Below are 12,505 nucleotides of genomic sequence, written 5' to 3' on the forward strand. Positions count from 1 at the left end.
GTCACACTTAAAGGTCTCAGTTCAGCTCAGGTCAATTGTAACAACAGATAATCTGAGTAAATACAAAATTCAGTTTTCAAATGCTTAGGATTAAATAAGGGGGGAAAAAGCTACATAAACAATTCTGGTCCTTTGTGAAAATGTAATTCCCCCCCAAAACCAAATTTTCTGATTGTGTCACCTTTGACATGAACAACTGCTATCAAACGCTTTTTAATAACTGACAATCGGTCTTTTACATCGCTGAGGACTTATCCCCAATACTTTTCACAGAGTTGTTCAACCCGGATATATTGGGGGGTTTGCAAGGATACAAGTTTTTGTGTAATGTAATGTCACAGCACCTCAATTGGATTAAGTTGAGCCTCTTGCTAGAGTACTCCAAGTATTTTTTTTAATTCTTTGCCATTTAGATGGGGACGAGACTGGTGATTGTCCTAGTGTATATTCCAAGTATATTTGGAGTAATCAGTTGATGTCATGAACTGACTGTCAAATATTCACTCTTAGGATAATGTAATAAAGAGCAGAATTTATGGGTTTATCAATTACAGCAATGTCCTAAAGCAGCATCACACCATCCCACTACTACCACCATGTTTAACTGTTGGTATAAAACTTTTTTTCGCTCTTTTAGACAGGTTGGTTTACCTAGTCTGTTTCGTATTGTCTGGGTTATTGAGTAGAACAATCACTTTAACAAAAGGAAGTGAAGCCTGCAGAACATTAGGTGCAGTTCAAGGTTCATTTGTGTCCTCCTGGATAAGTTGTCAGTGCGAACCCGAAGTTATATTAGTGGCCCAATGGGATTATTCACCATTTGTGAATAATCCCTCTCACTATAGTTCATGGAATCCCTGAGTCACAGAGATGGCTTTTCAAGCCTTTTCATAGCTAAAGATGTTATCATCTGTGCTTGAATATCCTTATTTGGACATTGTTGCTTTTTGAAATTTTTCAGTTTACTTTGTGTTGTTAGATAGCTTATAGTTAAGTAGTTTCTTGATTCTACAGCTCAGCCAATAATCAGGCCTGAGTGTGTGGTGTGAAACTGAATTAATTCATGATTTCACAACAGGGTGCTATGCAGTACTAAAATTTGTGTGTTGATTTAAAACATTTAATTTTGAACAAAAAAAAGCAAGAGCCTACAAGAGGGTAAGCTACTTTTTTTTTATTCAGCTCTGTATCTCAATATGTATTGCGTAATAAAAAGATTTTGTTCTGTGTACAGTATGTATTTAAAAAAAACTGTCAGGTATCAGGAAAACATAAAGTACCTTAAGCAAAGACACTTTTCAGAATCTGAAACAGACAGTTTTATCTACCGTACTTTATTTAATAGGGAACCTAAAACAGAAAATCTCATTCAATAATAAAATTTGATCATCCATTAATCGGGACATACCTACATTTTTAAATAATTTTTACAAAGGCCTTACCCCCATGTTTAGAGGAGACCTCAAGCCATGAAGTGTCTGATTAATTTGTATTAATTGAGTGGGGAGCACAGGTGTGTTGATGTCAAGGTAAAATGCAAAGGCTCTTGTAGTTATTTAATAATTATTTTAACATAGCTATGGGAATGAACATTCTAAGTTAATAATTTTATTATTGTGTACCTCTTTGTGATGGCCAACACAATTATCTGAAGTCTAACTCACTGCTAAACCTTGTGCTATCGGAGTATGAGAGTGTAAAATCTTGCTTAGTTGCAGTTCAGGAAAAGACATTGCAGTCCCAAGACAATCACTGGGTTGAAAAAGCAGATACTATGTTGCAGGAAATAAATCATCACTGCCTTTCTCTTGTGTTTATAGGTTTTATTAAATTAATCAATGAATACAAATTTTAAACAAGAGCACTTTGTTTTTGAGAAGAACCTCTTTCGACATAGGGGAGTTTCTCGCCTCACAAGTCATTACTTGATGCATATCAGGATCTTTGGGAGATTTAGAAGAGCTTTAGGATAAGGACAAAGAAGTGGCACTATTTTTCTTTCAAATCATGTTATCTCTGTGCTCTGTTCTGTTATTCAAAGAGTATGCTTAAAGAGGACATAGTGCGGTCTATATTATCATATCATACCTGCTGCCCTTTGGTGAGTCCTTTGTCACATTTCAAAGTTTAGCTGCTGCTTAAGAATTTGTAGTATTATTTCAGATTTTTTTTTTTAAACTTTTTGAATTTACTAGTACTGCAAGGTTTTTATATGCTCAGAAGCTTTTTAAGTCTTACACAATCAACTAAAGAAATGTGAAGTACATCTCTCAGTAACCCTCACACACTGAGGTCCTAGTTACTTGGAAAAATGAAAAATCGAGTCGAGCAGGTAAAAGATGTGTTTGACAGACTCATTTCCACTGATGATGACACTCATTCTTCAGGGCTACATTGTGATGAGCTGAATTCTTGCCAGGTCTTTTCGGATCATCTCAGCCTCTAAACCTAATTTGCTAATGACAGGGAAGCCGAGGAGCCATAAATGTCATCCATCAAGCACAATTTATCACTGTCTGAAAATACTGCCTTTAATAAACCATCCCAAGCACAATAAGAAACACTGGATACAAGACTTTGAAGCTGTATAAAAATTAGTTTTCCTAAATAAAGATGAAATCCATATGAAGCTGTAGCTCATTTTGTTTACATTTTACCCTCATATCACTCTGTTTTTGAATATACAATTTCATCTTAATAAACTTGAATGTGTGTTAAATAAACTCTGAACTCTTCTACTTCTAAAAGTATTTGCCCCAAACATATTTGTTTTTTTTTCTGTTTGTCACATTTAAATGTCTCAAATCATCAAACAAATGTTAATATCAGACAAAGAGAACCTGAGTAAATCCGAAACACAATTTACAAATAATAATTTGAGATTGATAGGGTAAAATCAGTCTTCAAGCTACACTAAGCCCATGTGGAAAAGTAATCTAGTGTCTGGTTGTACTCAACAGCAACAACTTCCCTTAAGCAATGGCAATAACTAGCAATGAGTCTTTTGAATTGAAGTGGACAAAGTATGGTGATTATTTAATTCAGCAGCACTGGAGGGTTTTTAAGCTTGAATGGCTTGTAAAAGGTCATGTCTCCTGTGTCTTGCTGTAACCCAATGGGAACGGGCTGAAGGTCATGAACTGATAGCCTGATATTGTTCTTCAGGGCAGCGGGCAGACTTCATGGTTTACAGATACAGCAAATTATCCATTTTTTGAGAAGATCTTATCTCATTTTAGACAGCTTCATATTCTCAGGCACTACTTAAAGGATTTCCTCTTTCTACAGATCAGCTAATAATTGAGCTGGATGTGAAAACTCAAGGGGGGCAATAACTGTTTTACATAGGGCGAGATTGTTTTTTCTAATAAATGAAACGACCATTTGAAAACTACTGATTTAACATTGTTATGAGAATTAATAATGTTAATTCTCTGGAACTAACAGTATTTATTACAAAAACAAGCAAAAATAAAATTAAACATTTCCTTTTTTTGTGATAACCTATAAAATTGACTCCAGTAACTTTACATTTTCAAAGCATGACCAACCTTCCATTTGTCAATTTTTAATTTTTGTAATGCAGAGATTCCCTCATCAGTTTACTCAGAGCGGCATTAACAGGGACACTTACACCCTCACCAAGGCCCCAACTCTTCATGCACTCACAAACATGATACTGAGCACACACTTGATGATTGATGAGCTAACAACCAAGCTATGAGCTAGAAAATAGACTTGTTTCAGATGATGAATTCAATGTGCTCTCCTTTTCGCTTTCCCTTTTCATACACAGAACTGTTTTATTACACTGTTCCAGATTAGTTCAGATATTACAGGAGCAAGTTATCGCATTATTTATTTAATATTCACAAATGACTGCACAAATAAAAATATATTTGCAGAGGCGGAAAATAGAAAACTCAAGCTGTTTGGAGTGTTCTTATGCTGAAGGGTTTCTACCTGTTCAACAAATCAATAAGCATGCACTTGTGCTACAATGATTGCCAAAATCATATAATCCATGTGCAAGCTTTGGTTTATATCTCTGAATGTTATTAGTGTAGTAGTGTTTATGCATGACTTTTTCATTCTGATACACAAGAGCACTCTGCAGGTAAAATATGATAAATGCTTACCTTGACAGTCAAAACAGCTTTTCTCTTATAATGGGAAAACATAAATAATGAAGAAAGATTTCAGATGCAGTACATTTTGATAAACAAGTCATAAACTTTGATTGTAACAATGGTACATTTACTAGTAAAAAAACCAAAGGTTTTGTTTTTATCTGATGCTTTTAGTGAAATAAATTCTGTTTGTCATTAGGATTTGTCAAACATGGTGAAGGAACATTTGCAAGGCTACTTTAACCATTTGAAATGATTTGCAAAATTGAATCGACTGCAGCAAAGAAAATCAAAATGTTGGATTTTAGCAACCCCAGAAAAATGGCTTATATGTTTGAAGTGAGGAACCTGTAGTAAACCTAAAACAATAATGTCCAACACATGGTTTACAAGGAAACTTTGCTGTCACAACTTTAATCTACACCAACTTTGCCAGCATGAAGAACTTTAAAAAAAGCACCCCTTTTCTATATTTTCTATGAATAAAAATTGGATTATTGTGATAAAAAGTGAAAAATAATGTGAAGAAATATAACACAGGGTTAAGTTGTCAAAGAATATCTCAACCTTTAGCCATCATAAGGAGCTCTGTTCAATCTATTGTAAAAATAAAAAGAGAATCTATGGCAAGACACAAATTTGGTTTTCACAAATACTATTAAGTCTGTTGGAGCTTAAATTGATTTGCAAAGAAGAATGGGGGAAAGAGTTTAAACTTTAGATGTATAAATCTGATCTCAAAACAATTGTAGCTATAAATTAAAAAAAAATCTGATTCTACCAGGGAGCTGAATAAATACATGTCGCAGTTTCCTGATATTCCTGATAATCTATTTTTTTTTTCTACCTTACAATAGATCCGTCACTAGATCTTATTCAAATGCATTGACATTTTTGGGTGTAATATGCAAAATGGTGACAAAGGTTTAAGTGCTAAGAATAGTTTTGCAAGATATGGTGGATTCGGGGTGGACAGGACAAATAAGCAGCAATAACAAAACAAACATTAAAAATGTATAAAGTCTAGTCAATTTGACAGAGGAAGTGCAACTATTTAAAATTTAAACAGTAACAGTTTAAGATTTAAAACACAGGCACTGTTTGATGGATTTCCATTCTTGGTTTCTTAAGATGAAGTAGAAAGCATTCAGTAAAACAAGTTCTGACAGTTTCTGTTCACATTGGAAGCTGTTCCAAGAAGAGGGGGCAGAGAAACTGAATGCCTGCGCTTCTGCACAAGAGACACATAGAGACACAGAATGTCATAACAACTTTTATTTCTCAGAAGAAATGTGCATAAATAAGTAGCATCCAAGCCAATAAGAGCCTTGTAAATCAGAGTCATCCAGTGTGTTTGTCGTCTTACATTCCAGGAAGGCACGCCAGCTTTAGAATATAGTTCATAGTTCACAATGCTGGAACTTAATTATTAGGAAAATAATGTCAAGTTGCTATGTCCTCAGCACAACATCAGAGCTTTTTCTCTAAAGATATGTTATAGAGACAAGGATAAGTAGACATATGACCTAAAACATATGCAGAGCATTCAAAGAAATAGTCAGGTACCAAGCCCCAGGCACAGATTGACTGAACAGTCACTCAAGACCATAAAAATAGAGTGATGAATCTGTTCTCTGCCTATGACTAAGGAAAACTATGATATGTGCGCTGCTATGCAAAATATATAAATAAATAACTAAATAAAAATCATCATATACTGAGAGCTTTAATCCAGCTCTCAGTTGGACTTTAGAAGAGAACTAGAGGCCCACTGAAAGCTGCTTTCTGCACAAATTATTACCGTATGCAACAAGGATTTGATCTGTCCTGTTGCTTTTCTGATCAGCCTTGACATTCAACCAGACATTCAGTCGCAACCCAGTATTTAAAAGATATGTATGATAAGATGTAAAAGCCTGGTTAAAGAGAACATCAAGACAAGAAAGTTCTACAAAATTGTGCAGAGGGTATTAACAAAAAGGCTCTTGCAGACCAACACTGCAGGATGAGGTTAATGCTGTGTTTAAAGATGCTACATGTGGAGTACAGCACTGAACATGCAAAGATTTTAAAATGTTACATTGACAATAAAATAAAGGTGATGTTATATATATATATATATATATATGACAGGATAAAATACTATAACCTAGAGAGTATTGCTGGGCTTGACATGAAAACAGAAAGCTGTTCTGTTTTCATATTGAATGGTTACTTTCCAGGAAGCACAAGACAGATATATTTTCTTTTGTGGCTGTGTGGTGAAGGCTTTGCCCTTTTGCTTAGCACAATGCAAAGTTGGATTTGTGGAGCTCTTGCAAAACCAATAAATTAGTTTCAAAGGTGTCATTGTCAGTTTAGTATAAAAATCCTTGTACAGGAAGTGGACTGAGTAAAGTTAGTGGGTAGTGACTATGAATTTATCTCTGAAAAGAAAATTGCCAAAGATGCAGTTCTACATATGGATGGATGATGTACTAGAAACTTAATGCCTTGTTTTGTAGATACTTGGGAGGAGAAAAGAATAAATCCCTACTATAGCCTTATGTTGTTGAAGTTGAAGATATAGGAACGTTACAGTACTGACTAGAAAAATGTCTACTCAAACAATTTAAATAGCAATGCAGTAAAAACACAAAAGAAGACTGCAGACAAAGGTCTGAAACACGTGACATTATCTTATAGATCTACTCGATACTAGCCAGAACACAAAGACAGTGGATAAATCAGTCATACGAATGTTGTATGACTCCAATGTTTATTGGAGAAAAAACTTAGAAGGTTGTGGACATTGAAAGAGCCACACCCGTTCCAGAAAAAGAGGTGATGGCTAACCAACTGTATGTTATCTGAGTTTGACAAACTGGACACAAGGCCACCAGTGAAGAAAAGCAGGCCCGAGTAACTACTTTACTTTAATGATTCTTCTTATCATTCAAGAAGAAGTGATAAGAGAAGGATGAGACAATTCAAAAGTAAAAAAATACAATTGCCCTATTGGTTGGTTAAAACTATCACACTTTTGTCTGAATAGCACAAACCCAAAATTTGGATTCAATAAAGAAATGTTTTCTAAGAGATTAAAGGCCTGTGCATTCTGCAAGAACCAAGAAATGTATCCTTTCTCACAGAGCTGAAAGATATGACATTAGCACTGGTTTGGAAGTTCTCACAGTTTTTTCTCTTCACATAAGCATGGCAGTTCTTTTTACTGTTGTAGCCCCTGACAACCATTGGGCAATTGGTCAGAAATTTGTGAGTGTGGTAAATGGTTGACTTGGCCTTCCTTGGGGTACTTTAATTGAGTGTCTTGTGAAGTTAAAAATATCGTCAACAGAAGAAGCACTATTGTTTTTGCCAACTTGAATGGGTAAACAATTTTCTTGTTTCTTGTGGCGTGTACACAGGCCTTACGTATTCCATGAAGAGAAGGGGAAACTCGTGAATTTAATTCCTCATTGCTAATGTTGGGTAGAATACTAAACATGTACTTTGAGTTATGTAAGAACATGTATATAACATTATCTTCTGTTGCTCACCTGGGGATAATTTTTCTTCATTCTAGCACAGCACGAAAGCAAGCTTTCCTTTTTGTCACTTTCGCACTCAATTAAACAAAACCCAAGATCATGCTAAGCTATTACGTTTTGCTTTGAAACCTGTGGTCACCTTTTATATCATGGTGTTGTTCCCCTCATCTTTTCCTACTGCTGTCACTGTCTACAACCATGGCAACAGCCAAAGACTTTCCAGGGCCTACAACAGGTAAATATCCCAATGGATGATCATTGCAAGCCAGAATTAGTGTGTGTGATGCTGGAACTGGCTCTGGGTCAGGACACATCATGGCCTCACCCTGCATGAGCCAAATCATCAACATGCATGGATGCTCGCTCTGCTGACACTAGACGCTTTCTCTCTATTCATACCACGGACTGCATAAGTTATAACACAACATGTTGGTATTTTGGTTTGCCTTTTTCATACTAAGTTATACCTCAGAGAGGAAAAAGTGGACCTTTGTGTGATAGTGTTGTTAAGTGTATCATTGAGCATACAAAAATGGAAAGGAAATTCATAAATTATTTGTGGAGTCTGTTCATGTTGTGGATTTTGCAGAGATATTTCTGTTGACTATGCGTTAGGATTTTTTAGTATAAATCTACTTGATACAGTAATTATCGCATAATCATTTCTAACATGAGTGCTTTAGGTTTAAACTAAATGGACAGTAAAATTAGTACAACAATAGGGTTATTTTCTCAATGTCACTTAACATCAGATCAGCCAAAATATTGCAAGGTAATTTGCTGGTTTCTTTATGAGCGGCTAAACCAAAGTGACTGCAATTTTCCAAGAGATGCATAGAACCAAAAGTGGCTGGTGTCATGCCACTCCTGCTGTAGTAGCATATGTCGACTCTTTTGTGATCATCCGCGACTCTAGAATGAGATTTAGTGGCATATGCCAAATCAACAGCAGTGACTCACTGTCCTCAGATGGAATGCTGCTCATGTTAGAACGACGCCAAGAAATTTTCGACGCCTCAGACTGTCACATTAGCACTGCTTGCTTGGTGCTTAATATACATTGTAAAGCAATTAGCCAAGCTTTATTGTCAATGGAGTGCCATGAAAAGTACTTGAGGAAATGTAATAGCACCATAATTTCCGTTGCTAAGTAACATCGTAATGAAAGGCGGTATTTTAAGGAAATGCTTTTCAAATGTCTTTTAAATAACAAAATGAGTGAGCTATGTAATCAAGTTAACTGAAAAATCAAGCAGTGTATTATCACTTTTACATTGTAATCCTTTCAATAATATGACAAATTAACATATGCATTTTCATACTGTTAGACTATCCTTAAAATATCATCAGTCAGAAGTTGCATGACAACCTGATGTTAGCAGACAAAAAATATTTTTAATATTTAAATTGAGGAACAAAAATTATATTCTTGGATAATGCCATATTACTATTGGACATGATACAGTGCAGTACAGTACATATCCAGAAAGGAATGCTGATACAGCATACATTTTTGGTGAGTTTTAAAAACAAGCAAGGCTCAAAATTGTACATGCAATGCACTCTCATTCATATTTATTCATACGTCCTTTAGCAAGTTACAATCTGACCACAGATTCTTTTGAAACTATTACTACACTTCAGACATGCTTCTCATTGAATATTTGACCACATTTCTAGGCACACCTCTTTGACCACCATAGATTCAGCTTTTAATTATAATCCACACATTGTAAAAAAAATAGGCTGAGATCAAGCAATACTAGAAGTCTGATCCATTCCAAAACTAGTTTTCATGTGTTTGGGATCATTGTCTTATTGGTGCACCCACTTGTGTGAAGGTTTTTAGCACCTGATCCAAACTCTCATCCTGAGATAAAATGTGAGGATGTTCAAGAACATTCCAGGAGCTACTCAGACTCAAGCCACCTTAAACTAAAACTGCAGGAGTATTGCTGTCAATGATGAATCAAGTTTAACATCACTTTGAACTGAGGGTGCTAATCAAGAAAGAAGCTCATGCACCATAATTTTAATTATGAGCAAATGAACCTACAGTTGCCTACATAGACAAGTCAGAAGTCCTTTAGAGTAAAGTTTTATGGTTATAAATCATAGACATTAGTTATTTGATAAGATGAGGAAAATGTAGGAGTTAAAGTAGGATTTACAACCTAATAACACTGTCAAATGTGGTGGTGTTAGTACCATGGTGTTGATCTGTTTTGAAGCCAGCCCTTCTGGTCCATAATGTGGAACACAGAAGATTCTTCAGCACTCCACTCTCCACATGAGACAAATGTAACAATAATAAAAGAAATAATAAAAAAAAACTTTACAACAATGTAAATTATAATCAAATTGTGATGCAGGTTTGTATTTGGACCAAAGTTTACTTGTTTACACACCAGAGTTCAAGTGAGATTGCACACCTGCTGAAAGAAACAGGTTATACAAAGAAATCTGCTTTTACCTGTGCCGATTTAAAGAAATTCACAAATTCAAACTTATTCATCCAATTTGTGTTTTTAAAAACACTGAGGTCGAATATTGTGCAAGACTAAATGAAATCATAATATATGACAAATTAATATAACATTATCCATGCAGACAGTGGGTGTAAATAAACATTGCATTAATTACAAAAAATCAAAAGTGCGCTTCTGTATAACTGGTAACGGAGCCAGAAAAGTTGCCCCATCAGCTGTTTTGTGGTATTGGCACTCTTTAGTTTTCCGTTGTGGTTTTCTGTGATGTATTACATGTCATTCTGCTGCTTTTGTGGCCTTTTTCTTAATTTTGCCTTTCAAGTCTTGTTTTTTTTTTTTAGCTCAGGATAGAAATAAGAAAAGATTTACTGGTGACATGTTAACATTTACAGAGCCTGTCTGGGTACATGTGGTTGCCCATTCCAGTTTGTGTTTTGTAAGGAAGTGCCAAAGAATAATTTTCTCAGTGATGAGAGCGAATGTGAACATGTCACATGACATTTGCTTATGCCATCTGCTGACAGTGGATTCACTGATACGAATCATTATACTCATCAACATCTAACCAAACTCAGGTTACTTTGGAACGTGATCATTGTGTCAAAACCTGATGTTGTAGCTCATGAGTCCCTGTATTGTATTTAAAATGCATGGGATTAAAAAAAAGAAGCATGACACACAACTTCATCCTTTCAAGTTTCGTATTTTGGGATGGTAAAAATCTTTTGTGTTTACAGGGTTTGTTAATATTACCGTCATTTCCCAGGGTCACTTTGCAAAACTGAGCATGAGCCATGGCTATTTATCAGGTTGAGATAATGAGAACACAAGAGGTGCACCATAAAGACACAGGCGCTCAGTTTGTAATAGGACAGACACCGGGGCATTATACAGAAGCTTGAAAAATGCTGTGCTCGTTTTCTGTTCAGAAACCTAAATGTGCATTCTTTTCTGAAAAAAATGCATCAATAAACAAGAAGTATACAACGAGCACATTCAACTCTGGCAATATAAAAACATTTCTTCTTTATGGTAGCTTTTTATAGAGATTTGTGGTTATATTTGAAATTATTTGTATAGTTCAGGAAGATTTGTTGATTGTTTTAGTCACTAGTTTAATAGGCACACAGCAGTTTTACAAACATTCTTCTATAGTTGAGTTCTGGTTATTACATTTATGACTGCAATTTAAAGTTGAATTTGACACTTCAAACTCAGTCATTAGTACATAACCCAATGTCCACCCAAAATAAAAATAGTAATGGCAAAAATATTCATAAAGTGAAGACTTGTAGAGTAGTTTATTCAATGAGGATGAGGAGGCCAGGAAAACTGTTGTCTAGGAGCAGGAGCTTGTACACGCAACAATCTGGCACACAGTTGAGGGATTTTAAAAAGTGCTGTCGTGAGTCCAGTCTGCCTGTAGTTAACCACAGTGGAGAATTACCATTTGTGTCAAAAATTGTACTTCAAAGCACAAAAAGAAAATTGCCAGCATTCTGATTGATGACATAACCTCATTGTTTCTGCAAGTCTCACTACTCTACACATAATAAGTTTGTTTTATCCATGACAGTTTATCTGTGTGTTATCACTTTTCTTTAAGGCTGTCGGCAGTTAGCCTACCTTAAACAGCTTGCCATTTGTCCATAAAAATTTAAATAAGCCAGGATCTATAGATTTTTTCCCATTAAATCTAAGATTACTATTATTTCATAATCCTAAGGCAAAGTTGTTTCCATGCAGCTTACTGTTTTTGATACAAAACCGCACATCCAGTCGACATATTCCCAATATAATATTTTAGTTTTTTAAATCAAGAAAACTCTTTGAGGTTTCATACAGTCATTGGGTCCAATCTCATTATGTTTATCTGGCGGCGCCTTCCTGTTTTAGTGGATGTGACAAAAATCCCTTTTGGTTTCAGAAAAGTATGCTCTAAAGAATGGCTAACTGTTTTCAAGACTTTTAAATTTTCTGGCTCAAAAATATAATATAAGCTCCTTAAAATCGACATCTGACATTATTTTCAACATACATACTGCAGCCAAGTAGTTTTCTAAATGTCAGAAACTCTTAAACAGTGGCATCTTGCTATTGATTTTGTTCCCTCACATCCATGCCGTCTCTCATTGTTTTCTTTCAGATCCTAATGCTTTAGGACAACGTGGACCTGACCACGCTTTAATCGGCGGTGTTGTTGCAGTCGTGGTCTTCATCACCTTGTGTTTGATAATAGTTCTTGGAAGATATCTGGCTAGACATAAAGGTAAAAGAGGTCACTTGCATTCTTCTTGCACTGAATAAAAAGATGCTGTGAGGTTTTCCACTGGTGGGTTTTTGATTTGTCTGGGTA

At 35.4% G+C, this 12,505-nt stretch overlaps 1 protein-coding gene across 3 annotated transcripts in view; it reads left to right on the forward strand.

Moving 5' to 3' along the window:
• LOC102236135 (cell adhesion molecule 2-like) overlaps positions 1-12,505 on the forward strand; it is a 150,400-nt gene that overhangs the window by 134,959 nt on the left and 2,936 nt on the right. For 2 of the 3 annotated variants that reach the window (XM_023352020.1, XM_005796821.2), the window contains 2 exons: positions 7,869-7,895; positions 12,296-12,418. In XM_023352020.1, the coding sequence (XP_023207788.1) occupies positions 7,869-7,895; positions 12,296-12,418 (150 nt within the window). The remainder of the gene's footprint in view (positions 1-7,868; positions 7,896-12,295; positions 12,419-12,505) is intronic. The other variant, XM_023352019.1, reaches the window with a different exon arrangement.

This window comes from Xiphophorus maculatus, chromosome 18, assembly GCF_002775205.1.
Source record: "Xiphophorus maculatus strain JP 163 A chromosome 18, X_maculatus-5.0-male, whole genome shotgun sequence".
Lineage (NCBI taxonomy): Eukaryota > Metazoa > Chordata > Actinopteri > Cyprinodontiformes > Poeciliidae > Xiphophorus > Xiphophorus maculatus.